We start from the raw sequence: 26,631 nt of genomic DNA on the forward strand, positions 1-26,631 counted from the left end.
TATTATTTGGGGACTGGAGAGATGGCCCAGTGGCTGAGAGCACAGAATGTTCTTCTAAAAAATCAGGATGTGATTACAATCTCTTAATACTAAGTGCTATTACAAATATCTAATTAGGAGTCCTCAACGTGTTTGAAAGCCAGGGCATAATTGAGCAGAAATTTACTGAATGCAAAAAAAAAAAAAAGTTTAAACATTTTTCCAAACAAGAAACCGATGGGTCTAGGAGATTCAGTGTTTATAAAGTCTAATAAAATATCACATATAGATCAGTGTACTGCCAATAAATAATCAAGTAGGGAGAAAAATGAAAGCAACCAGAGTCAAGCAAAGCACTGCCAATCAGTTAAGGTTTAATCTTTCCAGAAATGAGACTAAAAGTCAAGGGAATGTTTAAAGAGCTGAAAAAGAGAAAAAAACCTGCCAGCCCAATATAAATCTTCAAAACTGAAATGACAACAGAGACAGCCGCAACAGGACCTCGCTTCAGCCATGCTAAAGCCAACTCCAGAGTGAAAGTTGACGTCTCCATGTGGAAACAGGTCAACACTTACTTTATACTACGTAATAAGTGTAATGGTGTAAAAAATCATTAATTTGTCTCTATTTTATGGACTTAGCTGAATGGTCTTCTGTGAGTTACTGGTTGGGGTTGCTCACATGACTGTCTTCAGCTATGAGTTAGGTTAAAATAGCTTCATTCCATTGTCTGGTGGCTGTGTTGTGGTGGTTAAACTGACTAGAATATACCTATCTCTCAGTTAAGTTATCCAGCGATGGATGTATCCCAAACTTGTTGACAGGGTCACAATAAAAGCCAAAAGTGAAAGGCATCTTAAAGCCCAGGGCTAGCATGGGTAGAATGTCACTCTTGTCATATTTTCTTGGTCAACGTAGACAAACTTAGTACCTACAGATAACCGCCACTTATCATGCACAGTTTGAGCTGGGAGTTTGTGCAGGGCTTAGCTTGTCTTTGATACACCTCTGGTCAATTGGAACCACTCACATAGCTGCATTCAGTCAACGACTGCTCTAAGATCTGCGTAACCACCTTTTTATCTTCTCCATGTGTCTGGATCCAAGGCTGTGCTTTCTGTCTGGTGCTAATATGCCAGGAGCTCTTTATACACCTGGCTCCTCTTTCTAGAAGGCTAACCCGGGTTTCTTTCCACAGTGGCTCAGGATACCAAACAAGAAGGAAAAAGTGAAGTCATGTCTTTTAGAGCAGTCTTTCCCAAGTCCCAGCCTAGGGCAGGATCCTAGCCCATGTATTTCAGCAAAGTTATGGTTGGATAAAGGTCTTCTCTAAACTGCCACGCAAGTTGGCTCTGCCTTTATGCTTTTATTTTTGACATATTCTTCTCTATGATGAAGTAAAAGTTATTTGTGATGTTTTCAATTGCTTGGTTGTATGAAGCTCTTTTTTTTTTATATATAGAAAGGGTTCATAGGAATATTTTTCAAGACCCTTTCAAAGCTTCTAGAATATGTAGTTCATCACCACGACTAAGTTGTTCCTTTAGCAAAAGGCAGTTTATTTTCCTCCCTGTTGTAATGCACATTTTTTAAAGATTAGAGTCTAGAAAACTGCTGCGCATGTTGCTCGACACATGTTCATCCAGAAATGTACTGTGGGAACCAGAAGTGGCAAGAACCGGAAGTGGAAGTGGTATGTAAGAAATAGAAAATTTATTTTCTCACTTTTACCTCCAAATATCAGGAGATGTCTGAAAACTTTGACATCAGAACATCCTCCCACCCCCTTTTTTGAGACAGGGTTTTTCTGTGTAGTCCTGGAACTCCCTCTGTGGACCAGGCTGGTCAGAGGTCTGCCTGCTTCTGCTTCCCGAGTGTTGGGATTAAAGGCACGCGCCACCACTGCTGGCATTTTCCTCTATTTTTATGAGCATGACCAACATCAGCTGAGTCATTTTGATGAACCAAGCTTCCCGATGGCTAGCTAATCATTATCTTGGTGTGTGTGACCGCCCCTCCTTGGCCACATATTTAGTTTAGCTTTGCCTGTCGTTAGGAGTACAGGTTTGAAGGCCAGGCATGGTGTCACACGCCTTTAATCCCAGCACTTGGAAGGCAGACTGGATTTTTAGGTTGGAGCCTAGCCTGGTCCACAGAGTGAGTTCTAGGGCAGCTAGGGCTATGCTGAGACACGGTCTTAGAAACACAAAAACAAAACAAAACAAAATCTCACAAAAAAAAAAAAAAAAAAAAGGGGCTTAGGGCAAGGACCAATGGCACAAAAAACAGTACAAGTAACTTTTCTCCAATGCCTATGGGTACTGCATAGTTTGTATAGAAAACACAGACTAAAATATCCATTGCATTAAAAAAAAAAACCCTCTTCATACAAAGTCTTTTTTATAGACCCTTTGTTTCCCATGATAGTCAGCTTCTATTCTAGAGCAGTAAATTCAGAGTTCCGGAGGAGTCCATCCGTCATTTATGCAGCCTTCAGTAAGAATTGTTTTTTTTTTTTTTTGTCTCCTCTTAGCTTTTACTCATTAATGCTTGTTCACACCACTGGTGCCAGTCTGTTCATTTAACGGATCAGTCCTTTGAATGTATTTTTTCATACATCTCCCGCCATTCTCCACGGTCCTTTTCAAAGGGCTTAACAATTCCACTAACTCCAGAATTAACCCATGGCTGTGAATGCCTCTCATGAAAGTGGCATCCAGGCCGATCCCTACAAAATTCCACGTTGAAAAGGAAAAATAGATTCTTGCTCAAACTGTGAGGCAGCAAGTCACTTAAATCAGATGCTAAAAGCTGTAATAAAAATAATTTTCAAAGGAGCGATTGGAATCGGCTAGGCGTCCCCTTGCCACACTCGATTTTTGCGATGGAAATCTTCCATTTTCGTTAAGGCTCAGGCGAAATTGTAAATCTCGGCCAAACCAATGGGGAGGCGGAAGTCAACATTCACATCCGGGTCTCGTCCCGAATCCTCTCAGAGCAGGATAGGCTCTACAGCGTTCCCATTGGCAACGCTCATGTAGGGGCGTGGCCACGCATGCGCGCTACCGAAAGCCCGCCAGGCTGGTTACGCGCAAGCTCACAGGAAGTGCTCGCTAACTGCTTCCGGAGAGGGTTTTCTGTGGCAGCGAACAACGTGAAGACCTGCGACTGTGGAGCTTGAATTTAGCCGCTCACGGGCTCCGTGCGCCTTGCGCTTTCAGTGGAACAGCACGAGGTGTGAGAGTTTCCTACTTGTTCCTCCCGCGGTTTCCTCTTGACTTTCTGTGCTCCTGGGCTCTGAGACTGTAAGTTACAGGGACGCCGAACTTTTGGTTACCGTGGCAACCGCCACCACGCCTACTTCCTCCAGGCCAGTTTGAGTCTTTGAGGGCCAAGGAAGGATTTGCGTTAAGTTTCTTTACTGTACGTGGTGGGTCGATTTCTAATTCAAGTGTTATTTCAAGCTTTTTCACGGGACGGTTGAGATTGAATTTTTAAAGGCTTAATCTGGATTTGAGGCGGAGAAACAAAATTTGAGGCTGGCCAACTCTTGGGAGATGGATCAGCAGGTAATGGCAATTACTGTCAAGCCGGGTGAGTTCGATCCCCGGATCCACATGGTTGAAGGACCCCTCTAAATTATTCTCTGACCTCCACGCGTGCGCGGTGGCTTCTCCAAACAATAAACAAAGTGCAGTATTAAAAATAAAAATCGTTTGTCAGCAGGCTCCAGGTTCGATCTCTATCACCGCAGAAAACAAAAAAAGTGTCGCCAGTTGGATAAGGCTGAGATTGTGCCGAACTAGGGTAATGCTGTAGTATTGCAGAAAGGAGGGACGTTTGGTGGAATTCGTAGCTTCCACCACAGAAGCTTCAGTGTTGGATAGGTACACAGAACCAGAGTCTTGCCGGGCGGTGGTGGCGCACGCCTGTAATCCCAGCACTTGGGAGGCAGAGGCAGGCGGATTTCTGAGTTCGAGGACAGCCTGGTCTACAGCGTGAGTTCCAGGACAGCCAGAGCTACACAGAGAAACCCTGTCTCGAAAAAACAAACAAAAAAACAAGTGTCTTGAGCATTTTGGCAGCTAAATCCAAACTCTGGCGTATGGCTCCCTTTATAATTTCCCAGATTTTTGTCTTCACCATTTTTCAGTCCTAATGTGGAAGGAAATAGGGTTGCTGCTATGATTAAATTAGATAACTTATGGGCTAGGTAAGTGGTTAAGTTCAGATAAATACTAGCGACTGCTATTACTGTGATTGTGTTATGTATTCTTCAGCTTCTTTCTGTAGCTCTACTTTTTTACTTTGTAATTAAGGATGTGTCGTTTCTGTATGTACTTGATACATAGCTGTACAGAATTCTTTTTTTTAATGGATTTTAAAAACGATTTTTATTTTATTTTTATCTTCTGTGTGTGAGTGTTTGCCTCATATATGCACACTACTATGTGCCTGTTGAGGAGGTTGTTGGATGCCCTGGAACTGGGATTCCAGAAGGCTCTGCACTGCTATCTAGGTGCTGGGAACTGAACCCAGGGCCTCTTAAGAAAAGCAAGTGATCTTGACTGCTGAGCCGTCTCTCCAGTCCCCACTCTTCTTTTTTTTTTTTAAAAAGTGGAACTTTAATTTCAGCTGTTGCTGACGTAAACAGATTGAATGCGTACTTAAAAAAAAAAAAAAAAAAACCTGATGGGTACAATGAGCCGCTCCTCAGATGGCTCCTCAGATGATACCGATTAGACAGGAAGGCAGCTGCTTCTCTGTACAGTTCTGTCGCCTGCGGATTAGCATTGCTGAAACTAACTGATGCTCTCGGTTTGGAATAGATGATGAGAGATTTCAGTGAAGACTTGACAAAGCTTGCTGTGGCAGAGGAGAACCCAGAAACTTCGGTGTTCACTAAGACAGGAATGCATTTCCCATGGCTTCAGAAGCACGTTGAAGCTGTAGGTAAGTGACCCGACACTGAAGCCTTTCGCTTTCCCACCAGGCAGCGCCAGGGGTGAAACAGACACAGAAGGACTGCCCAACCTAGTTTGCTCTTTTTATTCCCTTTTTTCATTTCATTTTATTATTTTATTTTTATATTTTATTAGTTGTCTTGCTCTTCGTCCCTGGCTTGCCTTGAACTCACTTATGTAGCTCAAGCTGGTTTAGAACTCATGGTTGGCCTCTTGCCTCGGCCTCCATGTGCTGGGGTTACAGCTAGTAACCTTGATGTCTGTTTATCTTTTTAAGATCAGATGGGAGGCTTTTCTTTCATACAGCTGCAGACAAAAAGGAAATTATAAGGAAACAATTTTCTGTTTTAGGTTTTTTTTTTTTTTTTTTTTTTTGCATTGGAATTAACACATAGTCTATATTATGGTAGATATTTACTTTTAGATTTTTAGTTCTTTTTATGGAACACTTATATCTTAGCATTGGCAAAATTTTGGGCACTTACAGCTGAAGAAAATATGATCTCTCATTGAAGAGTCCATATACAGGAAGTGTTAAGGAAATTTCTGCTGAATGGAAATACTTCCATATAGAATTGATGACATAATTTGCTTGGAAAGCATTTTTCTTTCTTTCCATCTAATGTAGATGCAGACAGGGTTTTCATGGCTTGGCTTCTGTGAGACTGTACAGGACGTGGTGATGGGCACTGCCACGGGTCCCACAGACCTTTGGACAATCGCCCTGGCACTTGATGCTTTCCTTGGCTCCTAGAGTTCAGCTCCCGTTTAGAAAGAAAATTTCATTTAATTGTAGATTCTCAGTAAGTTAATCCTCAGTAAATATACACCCTGGCATTTTTCATGTGAGGACACTGGACTGCAAAGAAATTAAACTGTTTTGGTTTTTTGAGACAGGGTTTCTCTGTGTAGCCCTGGCTGTCCTGGAACTCACTCTGTAGACCAGGCTAGCCTTGCACTCAAGAGATTCGCCTGCCTCTGCCCCACAACTGCTAGGTTTCAAGGTGTGCACCACCTTGCACAGAGAAACTCTGAAGTAGTGATGATATAAGGAAGCAGAGCAGGCGTGTCCAGTCTCAGATCCTGTACATTAGCCATAAGGAGGGGGCTGGAGCCTGCCTGCCCGAGAGCAGTCTTCCAGCAGGCGAAGAAAGCCTAGTTATTTGAGCAGATATTTTGCCAGTTTTCTGGGCTAGTTGCCTGGGATTGTTGGAGATTTGAGCAGCTTGTTTAGTTCTTGTTAAATGCAGAGTCTGCTTCAGAGAGCCTGCTGAAGCGACGTAGTCTCTGTTTCTAATTAGTGTTCAGGTAATTCCAGTACTGCTAGTTTGAGGAGCATGTGAGCAATAAGGCTGAGGATCCCGGATGATTAGAGCTTGCATTAAGTGCTCCGGGAAGTACCTGGTCTGTGCTGTGCACTTCTTCCCGCCCACAGCCCCTGTCAAGTCAGGGTCTTGCCGACCAGCCTGACAAGCCTGGAACTTGCTCCCCAGACCAGGTTGGCCTCAGGTGTGCAGCTGACCTCCTGCTTTTGTCTTGTGACTGCTGGAGTGACAGACGTGTGTCACCATGCCTAGCCGACGGGCTGTAGTCTTCCTCATGGTTCTACTTACATGTCCCTTACGAGATTTGTTATGCATGTAGTGTCTCACAGTACTCATTTAACTGTCTTGGCAGTTTTAAGGTGTTATATAAATTGTTAAGTTTAATAGTTCCAAATGATAAAATTTTTACCACATGATGAATTTTTAAAATGAAATTGTTACTTTTAAAATATATCTGGTAAAATCTAAATCATATAGAAATGTAATTTATTCTGTTACCAGTTTTCAAAAATTGATAAAAAAAGCTTTTAATAGATGGAGGTTTTTAATTAATTCATTGATTAATTAATAATTAATTTGGTTTTTCAAGGAAAGATTTCTCTGTGTAGTCCTGGCTGTCCTGGAACTCACTTTGTAGGGCAGGCTGGCCTTGAACTCCCAGATACCTGCTTCTGTCTCCTGAGCACCGAGATCAAAGGCATGTGCACCTTTGCACCACATGCAGCTAGATAGGTTTAGAGTACTGCTTTTTGAGTATGTGTATATTACTGCATACATATTCTTAATGTCTTGTACATTATAAGTATTAATGTTTGTTTTGAGATGAGATATGACTAACTTTTGTTGGGACTTTATTAGAGTGAATTTTAATTTTTATTTTATCTCAGCAAGATAGATGAGGGTACCACTTTTTCCTCAGCTACTTTATAAGTGCATGGCAATTGTTCTGCATTTTCCCCTCCCTCTGACATGCACACCTGATTTTTGGCCATAGTCTTGCTATACCCAGGCAGACTCCAGACTCTATGATGGGATTATAGGTGTGCCCCACACAGTTTGACTGTTCTGTATTTTGATTTCTCTATGGAGGAAAGACTTAACATCAATTCTATTATGTTTGTTTCAATTTCTCTAAGAAGTTTGGAGTCACATGAAGAAGTGGATGGTGAAATTTTAACCAGAATATCTGAAGTTACATGATGAGCTCTTAAACATTACCAGTGTTGCTGGGCAGTGTTGGTAAAAACATTTAATCCTAGCACTTGAGAGGCAGAGGCAGGTAGATCTCTGTGAGTTTGAGAGGCCAGCCTGGCCTTCAAAGTGAATTCCAGGATATCCAGGGCTATACTGAGAAACCCTGTGGTGGAAAACAAAAACAAAAACAAAAAAATTATAACAAAACAAAAAGTAGCAGGGTCAAAGCCAGGTATGGTGGCACACACCTTACCTCTTAGGAGATAGGCCTACCAGATCTCTGAGTGCCAAAAAAAACAAAAACAAACAAACAAAAAAGTTGCCAGTGTCTCTGCAGTTCTGACAGAGAGTTTGACAATCATCTGACTTGCAAAGGGCAGTGTTGGAATCATTCACTCTGAGCCCCATCTTTGCTGCAGTATTACGTACATTTGGCTATAAGGCCTTGAGAGAGAGCACAGCTCTCTACAAGGTCAGTTTTAGGAAGGAGCATATGAGGATATGGACGTGCGCATTGATTCTGTGCTCCTTTTGTTTGTTTGGGGCATGCTGGCATCAAATCCAGAGCCTTGGAAGTAACTTGTACTGCCACTGAGCTACAGCCTCGGCCCTGACTGTGTGTGTGTGTGTGTGTGTGTGTATGTGGTGCCCACAGAGGCCAGAAGAGGGTGTCCGATTTCCTGACCTGGAGTTATAGGTGATTGTGAGCTGTCTGACAAAGGTGCTAGGAATTGAATTTTCAGGCCTTCTTTAAGGATATGAACCTAACCTGAGCATCTCACCAGCATCCGCCCACAGTGTTTTAGAAGTACCTGCTGGTCCCTAGCCACTTGCTTAAATAAGGGTATCTACCTGAAAGGCAAGAGCCCAGAGCCAGGGATGGTCAGGCACACCTGTAATCGCAGGATTTTTGAGACAAGGCAGAAAGAGTCCCAAGCCATACTTTGCTGCAGAGCGAGCTTGGGGTCAGCCTGGGCCATGTGAACACCAGGAAACCAGGAACAAAACAAAAACAGAAAAGAAAAGAAAAGGAAAAAGACAGCTGCCTAACCAGGACCTGTCAGAGGTCGAAAGGAGTGCCAACTTAGCCTGTCTCCTTTACAGTGTAACAGTGTGACGAAGCCCAAGGACCTTCCCATGGAGTGTCAGCACGTTACAGACCTAACAGGTGCTAGTGCCTATAGCTCTTCTAATGTCTATGCGTTTACTATCACTGGAACTTGATCTTTAAAAAAGAGAAAAGGTTCTCTCGGGGTTTGTGAAACCCCCGAGACCGTATCTCACTAGGATAGCATTGGTGACTCTTACTCTTTTTAAATACTGGGGCCTGTTTCCTAGGAAGGCTCTATCCAAGTTATTTAAATAACGGTAGCACGTCTCATATTTAAGATGTCTCGTTTGTTTGTTTGTTTGTTTTCAAATGTTGGCACTCTTTTTTTTTTAAGATTTATTTACTTATTATGTGAGTACACTCTAGCTGTCCTCAGACACACCAGCAGAGGGCGTCAGATCTCGTTACAAGTGGTTGTCAGCGACCATGTCGTTGCTGGGATTTGAACTCAGGACCTTCAGAAGAGCAGTCAGTGCTCTTACCTACTGAGCCATCTCTCCAGCCCTGTTTGTTTGTTTTTGAGACATTTGTTTGTTTCCTTGTGCTGTCCCCGCTGTCTTTGGACTCACAGTCCTGCGCTCAGATGGCAGTCATGTGTCTACACGGCTGGCTTGGGTTTTTAATTCTTTAAGAGCTATGTCAAGAGTATGGGAAGACTGAATGTCTAGCAGCGGTGGCTGCTTGTGTAAGACCCACGCAGGACTACGTGTCAGCGTTCTGTTGTGGGTTGGGAGGCCTAAAACTAACAGTGTGTGGCAGGGCTTGTTTTAAGTCAGCCTGGCACTGGGGTAGGCTAGGTCAGTAGGGGCTGCTGCCTTGTTAAACCTTGTGTCTACTGAACTCTGAGGGAGCCTCCTTGTGTTCATTGCTACAGTGACTGGAGGGAAGAGGAAGAAGGATTTTGCTCAGACGACAAGTGCTTGCTTAAGCTTCATCCAGGAAGCCCTGCTGAAGCACCAGTGGCAGCAAGCTGCAGAGTATATGCACAGTTACCTGCAGACCCTGGAGGACTCAGACACCTACAAGAGACAGGCTGCTCCTGAGGTACACCAGCGCATCACTGTCCACCCACAGTGGCCTTTGATCCTCCGACCTCAACTTCCTGCATACTAGGATTATATCACCAAATGTGGTTTAGCCCATTCCTTTATTGTCAGTTTCCATTGTGTGGCCACCACATATTATACATGCATTCTTTAGTGGGTTCCCTAAATGTTCATGTTGTGATATTGTGTGGTGCTTTCTTTAATCTCTCTTTGATAAATACTAAGGAGTGGAATTGTAGCGTATATTTTTAATCTCTTAGCATTCTACCAAACTTTTACCATAGTATCTTTGCCTTTTTCTATTTTCTACCAGCAATATTTAATGTTATGATTCTTCACTTTTTTGATTTTTGTTTTTGTTTTTGTTTTTGTTTTTTGAGACAGGGATTCTCTGTGTAGCCCTGGCTGTCCTGGAACTCACTCTGTAGACCAGGCTAACCTCGAACTCAAAAATCCACCTGCCTCTGCCTCCCAAGTGCTGGGATTAAAGGCGTGCACTATCCCTGCCTGGCATTTCTCCACATTCTTTTTAATAGGGATATCATGCTGGCCTCAGAATCTGGTTTCCAGCAGTCCTCCGTCTAAACCTGATAGCTCTCTGTCTAAGCCTCCTGAGGCTGGGAAGCACAAGCCGGTCATGCCTGTCTTTTCTTCTTTCTGTTTTTGATACTTGAACTTGTGAAGTAGTGTCTCCTCACGTCATGATTTGCATGTCCCTATTGACTCATTAAGTTCCTCCCATATCGGAAACACTAATGGCTTCCCCTCTCCTAGGGCAGCAGCTACAGCAGCCCTCCCCCCCAACACACATACATACACACACTTCCTTCCAGATGTGTCTCTGACCTCATCTCCTGAACTTGGGTTTTCTCTGGCCTCGCTGCCCTGCGTTAAATGGCACAGGTCAGGTGTATTCCTTTACTTTTCCCTTACGTGGAAGGATTGGTCTTTAGCCACTCTGCCCTCATTCAAGGCCCCTTTAAGCAACTTACCCACCCCTACATTTTGCCAGCACTCCTGATGTCCTGCTGTGTAAAAAGCCAGGTGTGGGGTGCACACCTTAGCCCTGGGGGGGGGGGGGGTGCAGAGGCAAGGTTTGCTTTCTTTCTTTTTTTTTCAAAGACACCTGATTTTATTATTTTACATAGGTTGAGAAGGAAGTAGACATTTGCTCCCTTAAGAAAGCTGAGCTCGGCCGGGGCGGTAGTAGCACACGCCTTTAATCCCAGCACTCTGGGAGGCAGAGGCAGGCGGATTTCTGAGTTCGAGGCCAGCCTGGTCTACTGAGTGTGTTCCAGGACAGCCAGGGCTACACAGAGAAACCCTGTCTCAAAAAAAAAAAAAAAAAAAAAAAAAGCTGAGCTCAAGTTCTGTCACCAAAATGTGGTCTGAGAACAATACATCATTAAAGTTTGTCTTTTCTAATAAATAGTCTTAGATCAATGTCCTAACTGCACAGCACATATACTCAGTGTGGACGAGGTTTCAGGGAATGAGGCCATGTGTCCTGCATTTCCACGGGAGTGAGGTGGTGCCCGCCCGGGAGCCAGCCCTATGGGAACGTTCTCTGAGTTTCCCATTTGAGACTGAGGCTAAGTTCATATTTAATATGCATCTTATGGGGCCTTTTAACAGCACTGATTTAATTTTGGCAGTGCCGTTCTGACGTGGTATAGTGGTTTGAATGAGAATGCCCCTAGGCTCTGGCATGACTATTGGTTCCCTTTGGGGCACTGTTGGAGGTTCAGGAGGTAGAGTCTCTGGAAGAAGTGTGCCTGTCACCGGAGGCTCTCAGAATCAAAGATTCACCGTTTCTAGTCTGCTCTCTGCTTCCTGCTTGCATTCAGTGTGCAAGCCTCTGTTTTTGCATCGTGGCCTGACTCGCTGGAACTGGAAGCCCAGACACTCACTTCCTTGTAAAAGCTGCTGGCCGTGGTGTTTTATCACAGCAACAGACAGGTCACCAGCACACTGGTAGTTTGAGATGTGATGATTATCACCTAGTTAAGAGTGCTGGTTTACTAGGTGAAGTGTGGTAAAGCCTGGCCGTGCTGCTTTCCGTGGAGAGTAATTATAAGTTGCTTTTAAATATTATAGTCAGGAAAAACAAAATGTTGTAGGAAGAAACTGGATTGGGTAAAGATTTATTACTTTGCTGTTTCTGCTTTGATAGATCATTTGGAAGCTTGGGAGTGAAATTCTGTTTTACCACCCCAAAAGCAATGTGGAGACTTTTAATAGCTTCGCTGACCGGATGAAAAATATTGGTGTCTTGAATTATTTAAAGGTGAGAATATAGACTTGTAAATTTAGATTTCTAATGTGTGTTTGTTTCGAATTGCTTGTATCAGTGCTAAGGCAGAAAAGCCCAGGAACTAGCGGAGAGCTGCTTGTAAGGAGAGATGGAGAACACTGCTGTGAGGGCGGCTTGCGCCCTCGGCTCTGACTGTCTTCCGTGATCTGATTGTAACCACCAGCCTGCCTCTAACTGTCAGAGCTGAGGCTGCACTTCACTCTGTACACAGGCCAGATCTACAGTTGTGAACTCACTTGAGCTGAGCTGGCATTTTAGAAAAAAAAACAAAAATAAACCCCTGTGGAACAAGTTAGAAACTTGAATATGTTAAAATGTTGTAATGTTCCAGATGTTTGTACAGAACCTCTCTGAATTCTTGTCTTTTAATAATAGGTTTCTGTGAAGGGGATTGAGAACATTGCACAATATCCCTTCTCGGTATATACTCCTAACTAAAGAGCACTACTGTTCTTTTTTAATTTTATAAAAAATTTATTGTTTTTTTCCAAGACTTTAAAGCTGTGTAAGAGCTTGGCCAACCACAAGTTGAGTAAATGGGACAGAAACCATACAGCCTGCAAGTGTGTGTGTCTGTGTGTGTCTGTGTGTATATGTGTTTGTATCTCTCTCTGTATGTCTGTGTGTGTAAATCTGGAGGTCTGAGGCTGACACTGCGGATCGTGAGCATCCTCCCCATTATTTACTGGGGCGCGTGTCTTGCTAAGCAGAGCTAGCTGGTTTTGGCTGTACAGTCTGGCCAGTCCGTTTGCTCTGGGGTCCTGTCTCCGCCCCATGTGCACCCCACTTGTTGTGTGGGTGCTGGGGACCTAGACTCCGGCCCTCATGCTTTAGCCTTCTCAGCATAGTTTACCCACTGAGTCACCTCCTTAGCCTCTGTTGTTGTTGCTGTTGTTCTTGTTGTTTTAAGCCAGGGCCTTGCTATGTAGCCCAGGTTAGTTTCAAACCCACAGTTCTACCTCAGCCCTCCTGGTGCCGGGGTTATAGATGAGTTCACCAAGCCCAGCTCTGTGGTTATTTTTGCTTTAGTTTCATTGATACTTTCCTGTCGGAGCTAAATCCATTCTCCTGCATTCCTGGGAGCATGTGTTTTGAGTGTATTTAGTGTGTGTGAAGTTGTTAGACTGTCACTGCTGTGGACCACGCCAGCGTTAGCTGTCTAAAAAGCTCGTCCTTTATTCTCGCCCGTCTTCTGGAAGGTGGAAGGGGAAGCAGTGAGTGACTGTAAGTCAGGCCTGTGCCGCGGCCTCATGCCACCTTTCTCGCTGTGTTGCACTGTCTCCTGTATTATACAACTTGATGTCAGTCTCATAGTGTTAGTTTCACGTGCCTTTCTTTGCATAACTGAAAAATGTACGTGACAGAGTTTTTTTGTTTTTTTGTTTTTTTGTTTTTTAACTTTACTGTGTAGCCATGCCTGTTCTGGAATATGCTCTATAGACCAGGCTAGCCTCAAACTTAAAGGTCTGCCTGCCTCTGCCTTTCTTGAGTTCTGGAATAAAAGTCGTGCGCCGCCACCTAGCTCAGCCTTCAGTTTTGCATGAAGGTTCTGATTCACAGTTTTCAGGACTAGGCCAGTGTATGTTATCTCTTTCCTGAGTTTTCTGACTAATAGTTCTGTAATGACGTCAGTGACGGTGGGCTTTTCTTATTGGTGCAGATCTCCTTACAACACGCCTTGTATCTTTTACATCATGGAATGCTTGAGGATGCAAGCAGAAATCTCGGTGAGGCGGAGACGTGGCGGTACGGCGAGAAGTCATCCTCTCAGGAAGTGCTGATCAACCTTGTGCAGGCCTACAAAGGGCTTCTACAGCACTCCACGTGGTCCCAAAAGAAGATGGAGTTGTCAGAGCTTGGTGAGTCGGCAAGCTGAGCTTTCTGAGCTGGGCAGTGTGGCCCATAGACCACTGAGCTCGGCCCTGCTCAGGGAGGCCAGGCCATCTGGAGTTGGCTGGCTCGTATTACACAGTCCTGTCTCAAGAAGGCAAGTGAGCAAATAAATCCACACTGGTGTGAACTGATTGAGTTAAAGTTACTTACCTTTTCTTACATGTGGTACTAGAACTCAGCAGGTATGTGATGTGTACCACTCTCGTGGGTAGATAATGTCCCACATTTTCTCATGCAGTTCATGCTTTATTCTGTGGTAGGATTGTGGGTCCAGTAATGGGCGGAACCTTCAGACACCTAATCTCGAGTGTTTTTAATGCAGAAAACAAAAACACAACCATTCCTGTGCATAGGATATGTAGTTTCAGTGGTAACTATTTTAGAGTCATTGCTACTTTAATGTAATTCTGTCACAGTAACCACAGGTAAGATGGTGGTGGTAGCTCATGCCTTTAATCCCAGCACTCTGGAGGCAGAGGCATATGGATGGGATCCCTGAGTCTTGAGTCTCAGGATAGCCAGTGAGATCCTACCCCGCAACCCCCCCCCCCACCACCACCACCAAAAACAAAACAACCAAACCCCAAGAAAGCCAATATCCTAGTCATAGAGGCGAAAACACTAGCATCTGTAGCAGCCTCTGGAGGGTGCAGCACGTGGTGCAGCTGTGCCTTGGGCATGATGAGTGTAGAGCTGGTGACCCCCTTTAACCTAAGCAACCATAGGAATCTGCTGCTTGTTTTCTCTTACATAATTTTTTCACATCATTAATCCGTTTTCCCACTCTTATTTCTCAGCTTATAGTTTTTAAAAATTAATTGTATCTGTAGTGTCTGTGTATGTCTGCACCATGTGCATCAGGTCCTGGGACTAGACATACACATGGCTGTGAGAAACAGGTGGATGCTGGGAATCAGACCCTGGTCGGCTGGAAGAACAGTCAGTGCTCTTAACCACTGAGCCATCCCCAGCCCCCAAGCTCTTAGGAGGGTTTAATGGATTTGTGTGTGTGTGTGTGTGGGGGGGGGGGGGGTTCTATGTACCAGGATCACGTCTGCATGGAGATTTTACTTCCCTTTCAGTGTAGGGGTCATTGTGTTTTCTTTCTTCACTGCCCTGATGCAAACCTGATGTACTGAAAAGAAGTCTTGAGAGAGGATGTTTTGCCATTTTCTCAGATTTCACCAAGCTTGTTAGACAGAGTTAACAGAACACTGGCCTTCCCAGAATGTAGACTTGGCTCACTTTGAACTCAGAGAAGTCCACCTGCCTCCTGAGTGCTGGGATTAAAGACATGCACCACTACACTCAACAGCTATTTTTTTAAATTGAATTTTAAAAATTAATTAAAGATTCAGATTGAGTAAGTCCTTCCGTTCCTGGATTGATGACTGTTTTTGATTACATAAGAGTTATTGAACTTGGTCAAGTCTTTTTATGCCTCTGTTGGTGATTGCTCATTGATCTGGTTTAGAGGGCGAATCTTCATTATTCACATTAATTGATCATCAGCTGCTAAGCTAACCTTGGCTGTGGTCTGTAATTGCTTTTATAGGTGGCCAGTACCCCCATGGAGGAGGCGTTCTATGGGAGGCCCCAGTCCTCTTTGCACTTGTTAGAGCCTACCCGTGACCAACCAGCCCTGAGCTCTGCTTATGAGTTCTCTAAGATAAACTTCCGAATCTCTTACTTTTGAGCAGATGAGGATGATTACGCCTACACTGCAAAAACCCGGACCATGCTCAGCCAGAGCTGCAAGACATCTACAAATATCTGTGCACTGATTAAAACCCCCGGGGTCTGGGATCCTTTTGTGAAGAGTTATGTGGAGGTAAGTCACTTTCCACAGGCCAGAGTGGGGTGCACCTGTAGTGTCAGCACTGAGAAGCCAGAGGCAGGGTTGCTGCAGGTCTGAGGCCAGCTCGGGGCATATAGTGAACTTAGATTTAGTCTGGGCTACATGCTTAGTACAACTCTGTCTCAGGAAACAAACACAAGATCATGTTAGTTTGATTTTTGTCATTTAAGCAGAAGGAGGCTAATAGAGAAAATTTTTTTTTTCTTTTTTAGTTTAAGTAATTTTTGCTTATTTTATTACCGTGCTTTGTAGGTCTTGTTTACTTTTACCCTGGAGACCTTTTTATGGTTTGAATGGGAAATGTCCCACAAAGACTCACATGCGTGAATGATTGGTCACTAGCTTTGTGAGATTGTGGAGCCTTTGTGTGCTAGGGCCTAGCTGGAGGGGTGGGCCAGTCAGGAGAGGTCTGCTCATGCCTCGTCCCTGTCAGCGTCATATGACAGAGGTGCTCCACAGTTTCTCTTCAGCCCAGTCTTCTGTCTTGATGGATCTAACCCTCTGAACTCTACATCTACATAAATCTTTCCTCTGCCTCCTCTCCCCTTCTCTTCCCCTCCTCTGTCCCTCCTCCTCTTCTTTTTTGACCTAGCTGTCCTGGAACTTGCTCTGTAGACCAGGCTGTCCTTGAATTCCGAGCTCCACCCATCTCAGCCTCCTGGCATGCGGGATTAAAGGCCTGTACCACTACCACACGGCTAAGTCCTTCTTTCTTTTAGCTTAGTTTCTTTTAGCCTTGGTTAAGTTTTTGTTGGCAGTGCTGAGAAAGGTAAGTGCTAGGCCTGCTGTGGTCAGACAGTGCTGTAACTGTGAATGCAAAGTCAGTCTGTGCTGTTATTATTGAAGATAAAGAAAAGTTGGGATCCTTGCTAAAGACACGCTGGCATGTAGGAGGGAAGTGGGTAAAGATGGAGCCTAAATCACAGCATACGGGGTGAGGAAGTGTGAGGCTGTTCCAGTGTCGCAGCGTCACTGCAGAACAACTGACCCCGACTGACCGAGGGCTCAGGCGCTGCTCGGCAGAGCCCCTTGAAGACGGCTGCAATTCTCTTGCACTCCTTAGTGCGAAGCTCTGAGGCTGCTGACCCAGGATCACACTCTTGGTCGTCACTGCTCTCTCTCTGCTTTGGGCACTTAGGGTTCTGGTGGGAACGGTTCTTATCTTGAGGCTACGGTTTCCAGGAACCAATACAAGGGAAGAGAGGAGACCGCAGGTGGACCTCTGCCCCGTCGTGTGGAAGTCACAGGGACACTAGAAGAGCAGAGCCAGTGTGGCTGCTGTCCACTGTCCACTGTTGTCCCTTTGGGATTTTTATTATTTTTATTTATTTATTTTTGCTGTTGTTCTCAGCAGTAAGCGTGTATCTTCTTTTTGTGGGGTTATTTTACAGAATTAATCTGAGGCATACTTTATTTTGTACAGATGCTAGAGTTCTATGGTGATCAAGATGGAGCCCGAGAGATGCTCACCAATTATGCGTATGATGAACGGTTCCCATCTAACCCCAATGCCCACATCTACTTATACGAATTTCTCAAGAGAGAGAAGGCACCGAGAGCCAAGCTCATAAGTGTTCTTAAGGTAGAGGCATGTCCTTCCCGGTGTTTTGTTTTTGTTTTTGTTCCCTTGAGATGGACAGTAGTGTGTGGGAAAGGCTGTCCTCACACTCTGACTGAGACTTTGAACTCCTGATTCTCCAGTCTCTGCCTCCTCAGTGCTGGGACTACAGGCCTAGACCACTCACTATACATGGCTTTGGAATTTCTTCTTTTATTCTTTCTAGAAGCAAAATCTTTAAAATGTTTAAGTAGCAGGAAGAATAGACACATGTAAGATAAGTAAAGGTCTGTTTACTCAGTCTTCAGGAAACCTTGCTTCTTGTTAGCAGGAATTTTGAGAGGGGGAGGGAGAATATAAATGAATTTTAGGGAGGGGGAGAGGGAGGAAGGATGAGCCAGCTGCAGAGATCGGCCTCAGGTCTGTTTTCTAGAGCTGTCTACCTTGTTCGTTTGTGTTTTTAAATTTATTTTTTCTTAAGATAGAGCCTTGTTGTTCAGCCCTGGTTGGCCTAGAACTCTCTGTGTAGACCAGACTGGCCTTAAACTAGCAGATTCACTGGCCTTTGACTCCAGTGCTGGAATCAAAGGTGTGCACCACCTTGCCTGGCTTGTCTGGTTTCCTGAGGCTGGGTCTCTCACTGGGACTCAGCACGTCATCTAGGCTGTCTGCTCAGCAAGCCCCGGGATCCACATGGCTCTGCCTCTCCAGGGTGGAGACCCCAGAGTGCCAGGGTTCTAGAGATTAGAGTGCGGTCCATGCTGTCCTAGACAAACAACCACTGACTGATCAGTGTGCCCCGACCAGATGTGTATGGGGGCCTGTTTCAGCCTGCCTGCATGTGGACCTGTGGAGGCCAGGGTTCTATTAGGTGTTATTCTGTGTTGTTCTCCACTTTGTTTTTTTTTAAACCTTTTTTCTTTATTTTTATTTTATGGTATGGATGTTTTGCCTGCCTCATGTCTGCATTGCATGCAGTGCCTGTGGAGGTCAGAAAAAAGCAGCGATCCTTCTGGGCCTGGAGTTGTAGATGGCCGTGAGCAGCATGTGCCCTTAGCCACCGGGCCATCTCTAGACCCTCTACCTTTTTTTGATACAAGGTCTCTCACTGAACCTAATGCTCGCCAACCTGCTAGGTTGCCAGGACAGTGAACTCGCAGGATTCTCCTGTCTCTCCCTGGTGCTGGGATGACAGGTGCATGGGCTACCCCTGGCTTTTTCTGTGGTGCTGAGAATCTGAACTCGGGGCTTCAGGCTGGCATAGTGAGCACTTTACCCATGGACCATCTCCTGGAATTTTGCTTTCTAAAATATAACTTTTTGGAGAATATCCTCTTGCGCTCAGATTGAAACTGGATAAAATCAAAGTACCTTTTAAGCCCTTAGCTCATTTGTTGAGAGTATATTCGCCAGTAAGAATTTTCCGTGGAAATGAGCTAGAGTTTGTATAGTATGTAAATGACAAGACTGTTTTCTCTTACAGATTTTACATGAGATTGTGCCATCCCATATACTCATGTTGGAATTCCATTTGTTGCTTAGAAAATCAGGTAAAACTGTGTTGTATATTCCCCTGTGCAATGAGCCTAGGTGAAGGGTCAGCCGTCTGACCTGGTGCCACATCTCTTCATTACCTGTTCTCACAGCTGAGCTCCCTTGCACTGCCCCCTGCTCCTGCAGTGCCTGTGGGTGGTTGTGCACGATGATGGAACAGCCTGTGGCTCTGTAGGAGATTCTGTACCTACAGCTTACAGAGCTTAGAATGCTTGCCTTCTAGTCCTCATAGCGAGCCTTAGGAAATGGGAATGCCCTCCATTTGTATGATTTGCCTCTTGTGATCCCTTGAGGGCTTCAGGGCAGTATAGTAAAGAAATTCTTAGAAGGAAGTCAGCGTGCTTAAGCCAGTTGCTACAAAGTCTGTAGGTCTCAACCTGTATTTACCACAATGCCAAATAGGGCAGGTGGTATTTAAATAGCAGGTGTAACCCCCAGAAGAGGCTCACTGTCTTGATGTCATCTACCCTCAGCTCATCACAGGCCTGTGAGCATAATGAATTGTGGGTAACCAACCAGAAAGCTTGCCGTTGATAATGTTTCATTAACTTGATGTATCTTCTTAGCTCTGTGCACTTCTCTAGTACTGTCTGTAAGCTTGGACTGTTGTGATTGTTGCAGAGACAGAAGAACACCGGAAACTGGGCTTAGCCGTGTTATTTGAAGTCTTGGACTTTGCTGGATGCACTAAGAACATAACGGCCTGGAAATACTTGGCAAAGTATCTGAAGCAGATATTAATGGAGTACGTGAGAAACAGCATGTGTCATGTTCATCATAAGTGATAGTCCAACATTTTGGCTATTGCTTTTAAATGTTTTTACTTAATGTTGAATTTCCTGCACAAGGATATTTAGGGGTTTTTTTGTTTCCTGAGTATCAGAAGCTAGGAAATACAAAATCATAAGCCTAACACACCAAAATTCTGTGCCTATATTTCATTTTAACAAAATCAACACTGTCTTAAAGTGTATGCATGATAAGGCAGTGTCCAGTGCTGCGTCTGAAGAGCCTGTTGTTAGCACCACAGTCTGGGTGAGAGAAAAGGCGAGGTCCTGCTCACATGTGCTCTGTGTGTATGAGAGAGGTCTCCCACTCATGTGCGTTCTGTGTGTGAGAGAGGCCTCCTGCTCATGTGCCTCTGTGGGAGAGGTCTCCTCACGCGCATTCTCTGTGAGAGAAGTCTCTTGCTCACATGCATTCTGTGTGTGAGAGAGGCCTCCTGCTCATGTGCTTCTGTGGGAGGGGTCTCCTGCTCATGTGCTTTCTATATCTGAGAGATGGGCCTCCCAGAATTAAGCTTTCCTTGAATGTCATATCTGTTTTGGCTGGTGAAGAAATCCTGTGTCTGAGAATACTTGCTGTGGGCTTCAGAACTGATGTTATCCTGTGTTTGCTTCTCTAGTAGGTAGTGTGAACCTGGGAGAGCAAGGCTTGAAAACAAGGTGGACTAATATCTCCTGCAATAGCCAACTTTATTCAGCGCATTAGACAGTTTATACTGAGGGTTAAGGAGAGTCACCTGAGTAAAGTGTACAATCACAAGGACAGACAACTGTGCTAAAACCATGCTTTTTCTTAGAGATAGGACAACAGCAGCTGAACACACTGGGTCCTCTCTGCTGCACCCGGGAGGGCACAGAACACAATCCAGACACCGTTCTGAGGTTTTGAAGAACTGAGGTCACCAAGATTCTTGACCTTTTCTGGGAGATTCCTCACCACACTCAGAATTCCTCTCACATGACTCCATTCTTGCACTGTGTTCCGACATTTCTGAAGACAGAGGAATAAATTCTAAGACAGGTTTTTTTGTTTTGTTTTGTTTTGTTTTGTTTTGTGTTTTTCCATAAAAAGCTCTGGTTATGAAGAAGTCCAAGGAGAAGGTGCCAGCAGATTGGGTGTCCAGTGAAGCCCATTTCCTTGGTTCCCTGTGCTCCCTGGGTGAAAGAGACAGGGCTCTGTCTGGGACTCTCTCACAAGGCTCTAGCTTACAATGCCCCAATGACTCAGCTCCTAATGTCCTAGGCCTAGCATAGCACCTCAGCTTATCGTAATGGTCCCTATACTTCTGCATCTGATGATGAATGCATTCACACTACCACAGTGTGGTAGGTTAGCCCAGTCACTGTCAATCACTGCACAGGTCTAGAACTATTTAAATCCCTACTGGATCACAGGGTTCTTATAGGTCAAGAAATGCACTGTTCACATGTTGAATCTAGAAGTTCTACCACAAGAGCGGCCACAGGCCTTAATGCACGTTTACACAGGTTGTTGGAGAGCACTTAGTTTGCTTGGTTCAGCATGAAGCTCATGTATTTATATGTTTGTGTAATAATGGCATCTGAGTTGGCATAGTAATTTCGGTAGCATATAATTTTAGCTAGGATTGTAAAGTACCTTTGAAGTGATTATAGTGATTTCTAACGGTTACTCTGCAGCAGACCCTCTGAGGAGCTTTTGGGATCTGCTTTGCACTGTCAGACTAGTTTGCTCCTCACAAACATGCCAGGAAATAGCTATTTCCACCACCCAAGAAAGTGAGGCGCAGGAAGGTTAGCAGCTTGCTCAGGGTCCTAGAACTAGAGATGAAGGATCTGAGATTTCAGTCCTGGAGTTTAATTCAGCATCCTTGCTGTCGGTCACTCTGGGGCAATGCACTGGCTGTCAAGTGGAAATGGATGTTCTCAAAAAGAGTGTACATGGGCTTGACCCCGTGCTACTGCCACGGCCACGCGTCATGGAAGTCAGTGTCTTCCGTGTCGTCTGCTCATGCTCAGATTCCAACCACAGCTGTCTGTCACCGACTTCCCTTTTCTACTGTTAATTTTCAGAAGCCATCCCGAGTGGGTTGAAGAAGAGTGGAAATCTAGGAGAAACTGGTGGCCAGCCTTTCACTTCAGCTTCTTTTGGGCAAAAAGTGACTGGAAGGCAGACGCCGATTTGGCCTGTGAGAAAGCGTTTGTAGCTGGAATCCTTTTAGGGAAAGGTCTGTGGTTTGTTTTCTGTTTATCTGAATATATGTAGCTTTTGGTGGACTCTGAGAAAGTGGTCTCTCGTTCATCTGTCCTTGGGATGCCCAGGGGTTTGGGAGCCTCAGAAGTGATTGGAATGGGAGTGAGAGCCCTGAGCTGGGTCAGGGTAATTAGCCTTCAGGAGGCTCACTTAATACGTGGGTAATGTAATGTGCACATCACTGTCACTGGGCTTAGGGGGAAGGGCGGAGTTCAGTGCTTGCTTTAACTGTGGGTGGGCCATGTCTGTGAAGTGGGCCGGCTCCACTGGTGAGATCATTAGTGTTCCAGGACTAAAGAAAAAATGTAAATGTAGAAGTATTCTTAATAATTTGATAAATACTAAAATTTTCTCTTATTTTGTTTCATTTTTTAGGTTGTAAATATTTTCGGTATATTTTAAAACAAGATCACGAAACCTTGAAGAAGAAAATGAAGCGGATGAAGAAGTCTGTGAAAAAATATACTATTGTAAATCCAGGTGTTCACACCTAGATTTTAGCTTATTTACAGTGTCACTACAGTGTGTCTGTGCACACGCGTACATGTACCATTCTGCAGGTGCCTTGATTTGTGACTGGTCTCACTGAGACCTGGGCTCACCTCTTAGCCTGGCTGGCCAGGGTGTTCCAGGGATTCTTCTTAGCTCTAGGATGATGATTGTGGGTGCCATGCCCAGATTATTTTTTTATTTATTCATTTATTTATTTATTTGTGTATGTGTTTACATATGTCTACATACATGTACATGATGGCACACATATGATCAGGAGCCTGTAGGGAAGGGCTGGTCACCTGGGGTGATTTCTGTGAAGATGGGGGAAGCAGTCACCTCGGGTCCTTTGTGTTGTCTCACCTGTGTGCCAGAGCCACCTCATACTAGACTCTGTGCGGCAGATCAGGACTCTTCTAGTTGTCACGGAGCACTCAGCCTCTTGCCTACTTGTTCCTCCATCATTTCCACCTACATAGCTACTGATGGGTTCTCTTGAGGCGGGTAGAGAGGTGAGGAGGAGTAGGTGGAGGAGGAGGAGGAGGAGGAGGACTCTTTTCTCTGTTGGTTTTAACCAGAGCAGGTGAGACCGGGTGGCTCTTCGGTCCTTTGACTCTGGAGGACTGATCTGAGTCAGTGCTAGAAGCGGTGTGGCTAACCTTAAGGGCGTGGTGGCTAAGATACTTGGCTGTTCCCTCAGAAATGAGAACCTAACAATAGAGTCTCTACCTGTGAAGTAACTCCTTATAGGTACGAAGTTAGCCCAGTGGGACAGCTTCCGGAAGCCAGAGCCATGTTCTGGGAGCATCTCCCAGGCTCTGTAACATATTGTGCTGAAAAAGGCTTCTAGAGAAAGCTCTTGGCCGTCTTACAGTTACTGTTAAAGTGACTAGTACTTGGATTCCAGGAAGGCTCGTTGGTGTTCAGGGGACAAACCACACATTTCCTCCTTGGCTCATAGCCCTACCAGCTTTAAATAATGTACAATAAAGGTAGACAAGTTATACTTTGTGAATAATTTTTTCTTGGTATTATTTTGTTCTTGGGGAAAAGGGTCTCAGCAAATAACTTCATCCAGGACAAACCAAACTAGTGGGTGTCTCATAGCACCTCTTTAAATCAAGTTGGAGCTACCACGTCACAAGGACCAGCTTCTCTGAGTGTGGGCGGTTGGATTGTGTGGGAGCTCTGAGTAAGACAACCCCTCAGGAATAAATGTCCCGACCTCAGAGCACAGGCCGAGGTCTGCAGGACCAACTCCTGGAATCCTACGTTAGGGTCTGTGCATCATGGTGCTTTCAGCACCGGGCAGGGGAACCAACCGAGTAGCGGTTCTACACACAGCTTTGCTGTTGTAGAACTTTGTTTTTGCTGTTGGTTTTGTTTTGTTGTTTCTTTGTTTTTAAACAAAGCCTGCCTGGGTAGACATAGCTGTTCTTACACTCATGATCCTCTGCTTCAGCTGTTACATGTGTGTGCTACCACAGCGAGTTTTCTTTCCTAGAATTTCCATATCACATGTTCAGTTAGAGCACTGGGACCTAACACCTGTGGGAGTTACCTTAAGTCTGCTGAGACCAAAGCCAGTTTTGTGACTAACTATGGCCAGGTTTCTTAGGCACTCTCCTGGTTCTTCAGACCATACATTTCTGACCAAGAAGGTGAAGATGGTTGGCAGAGGTGAAGTGCCTCTCCAGGGTCAGGCCCTATCCTCATCAGAGTAGTTCTAAGATACTGTGCAGCACCCACCTCGATTGCCAAGCTGGTCAGAAGAGAGGATTCACAGCTGAGGTCACTGGCCCAAGCAAACTAGGTCAGTTCTCTCCCCCAGGCTCTCGGTAGGCTCCCCTTGGGCCCTAGGAGCCGTGTAATTCTGTAGTGCTCGTCTTTCCTGTTAGTGTGTTAGTGACACATAAACATCTTTATATTACCTCCACCTAACAGTGTCTGTTTTAGAGAATCATTGAGTCGAAATAAACACAAACGTGTGCAAGTGACTGAGGGTGTCCAACGCCTGGAAGATAGCCAGGAGTAGGGCCTGGGACCTGTTGGGCCAGTGTCTCACTGTTCTGCTGTGAAGGGACATGACTAAGGCAGCTTACAAAAGAAAGCATTTAATTAGGGGTTTCAGAGGCTTAGACAGGCAGGCATGGCACTGGAGCAGCAGCTGGAAGCTGACATCAAAGCCCACCCCAGTGACACCTCCTCCTTCCAGAAGGCCACACTTCAATCCTTCTGAAACAGTGAACCAACTCGGAACCAGTTCAGGTATAGGAGCCTGGGGTGGGAGGGGCATTCTCATTTAAATCACCAGTTAGAATGCGGGGGGTGTAGGGGGGTGTGTGGTAATTTGTTTTGTGTTTGAGGTGGAATTTCTCTGTGTGGCACTGACCTTGAATTTACAGAGATCTGCCTGCCTCTGTCTCCCAAGTGCTGGGATTAAAGGCAAGTTCACTGCACCCACTTGGGTTTTCCATCTGGTAGCGTGCAAGTTCTTGGAAAGTTGACAAGCATTCTCTTGAATTGACTTGCTTTAATTTAGTTTACTACTTAGTTAACAGTGGGTCCAGTTAACCGCTTATCTGTTATAATTACATGATGACCCTTTAAAAAAAATTTAAGTCTCTGAGAGAAGGCTCAGCAGTTAAGAGCACTGACTGTTCTTCCAGAGGTCCTGAGTTCAATTCCCAGCAACCACGTGGTGGCTCATGACCATCTGTAATGAGTTTGATGCTTTCTTCTGGTGAGTCTGAAGACAGCAGACAGTCTACTCATATACAGAAAATGAATAAATCTTAAAAAAAAAGATAAAGGAACCCATAAAAAAGTTTAAGTCTCTTGCTTTTTCCTGGAAACTTCTGAATGTATAATGTATATCTTTGAGGGACACAGTTTGATACCTTGGTAGTTGTACGCACTGCAAAATGATTACTATGGCCAAGATACTTAGTCTGTTACCTCTGTATAGTTACTATATGAGGATTCTCTAGAGGAGAAGAAACCATAGAATGAATATATACCATAAAGAAGACGTACTAATCAGATTGGCTAACAGGACACAACCTGAGTGGCCCAGCACTGGCTGTGTGCACACTGGAGAGGCTGGAGCCCAGTGCTGGCTGTTCAGGTCATGAGTCAGTCCCACGCTAGCACTGAAGGCCTGGGGGATTCCTGGAGAGCAGCGGATCTTCAGTCTGAGTTCTAACATTCACGAAGGATCCTTGCAGCTCCATTGATGACAGTAGGGTTGATGCCAGCAATCTTCTTTCTAGCAAGGGCTTAAGGACTAGCAGAAGCAGCACAACAACTACCACAATAACAACAATAATAAACATCCAGTTTGCACTGCCAGCAGTAGTGTACAAGGTTCCTTTTCCCATATCCAGTGCTTGCTTTTACCTCGATACCTCCTTAATTTCCTTTTCTCTGATGTCTGGAACCATGAGCATCATCTTACTTACCTCTGCATCATTTTGATGTCTTCCCCTGACTTTGCTCATCTTTAAAGACAGGTTATTTACAGTTTTGGTATTCAGTTGCCTTACAGATTCTGACTATTCCATATCAGATGATTGTATTTGAACCTTCCCTTCCCAAACAACCCCAAAGTACCATGGAGTCAGGTGGGTCTTAAGTCCCAGCATGTCTAAAACACCTTGTCTATTGGAGCTGTCCTTGTGTCCTGAGGAGGTGGCATGGGGCCTGGGTATGAATTTTCTCAGTAAGGGGAATACTATTGGATAGTGACATTTTAAAAATGAAACGATAGACTGCTAAATGTGAGTCCCCACGAAAGATGTGGGAATCATAGTCATAGATACGAAGTTGCCTCGGACTGGGTGAATGAGACTCCATGCCTGTTCAGTCACAGTTCCATCATGCCTCTACCTTGAGTTCCCAGATAACCTCCCACAGTTAGTGTGGCTGTGTGCTTAGCTCTTGTGCCTTCAGTAGCTACTAAAGCTGGTGCAGGTTGTTTTGACATGAAGAACAACTGAAAGTGATTGCTGAGTTTGGTAAATCGTGGAGTGAAATTAGAGCTGTGATTCAAAATGCTGGATTTTATTGCCATTTGACCTCTGGTGGGAGGTCACTGACCTGAGTGAGGTTCTTATTCTCACTGAGTGATAAGTGAGGTTCTTATCTCACTGACCCCATGGACGGATTGTCCACATGCAGGTAATGGCACGTGTGCCTTTTTGCCTCCGAGAACTATTTTGAAGATCGGGGAGATGAGGTATAAGGAGACACTCTGTAGACTGGTGCATGATATGCATGCCGGAGCTGCTTTGCATTGTCAGGGACACCCTGTATCCTCAGGCTTC

General features: G+C 44.8%; 1 protein-coding gene across 2 annotated transcripts; it reads left to right on the plus strand.

The window, feature by feature from the left end:
* The first annotated feature begins 3,108 nt into the window (after positions 1 to 3,108).
* Positions 3,109 to 23,324, plus strand: Taf1a (TATA-box binding protein associated factor, RNA polymerase I subunit A). 2 transcript variants are annotated; one of them, XM_052200822.1, is made up of 11 exons: positions 3,109 to 3,284; positions 4,809 to 4,932; positions 9,448 to 9,617; positions 11,793 to 11,906; positions 13,594 to 13,792; positions 15,527 to 15,657; positions 17,108 to 17,266; positions 18,726 to 18,792; positions 19,418 to 19,541; positions 21,634 to 21,788; positions 22,190 to 23,324. In XM_052200822.1, the coding sequence occupies exons 2-11, from the start codon at positions 4,809 to 4,811 to the stop codon at positions 22,306 to 22,308; spliced, it is 1,362 nt and encodes a 453-aa protein (XP_052056782.1). In that variant the 5' UTR covers positions 3,109 to 3,284; the 3' UTR covers positions 22,309 to 23,324. The 2 variants fall into 2 exon arrangements, with proteins under 2 accessions (XP_052056782.1, XP_052056783.1); XM_052200823.1 differs by having other exon boundaries at positions 3,109 to 3,214.
* The last annotated feature ends 3,307 nt before the right edge of the window (positions 23,325 to 26,631 follow it).

The sequence above is a fragment of the Apodemus sylvaticus genome, chromosome 12, assembly GCF_947179515.1.
Source record: "Apodemus sylvaticus chromosome 12, mApoSyl1.1, whole genome shotgun sequence".
In the NCBI taxonomy this organism is placed as follows: domain Eukaryota; kingdom Metazoa; phylum Chordata; class Mammalia; order Rodentia; family Muridae; genus Apodemus; species Apodemus sylvaticus.

Excerpts from the sequence above, each read along its gene's own strand:
- Taf1a (XM_052200822.1), top strand. The coding sequence starts at position 4,809 with ATGATGAGAGATTTCAGTGAAGACTTGACAAAGCTTGCTGTGGCAGAG. Across the intron at positions 4,933-9,447 it reads GAAGCACGTTGAAGCTGTAG|TGACTGGAGGGAAGAGGAAG; the intron begins GTAAGTGACCCG and ends TCATTGCTACAG. Across the intron at positions 21,789-22,189 it reads TGGAATCCTTTTAGGGAAAG|GTTGTAAATATTTTCGGTAT; the intron begins GTCTGTGGTTTG and ends TTCATTTTTTAG.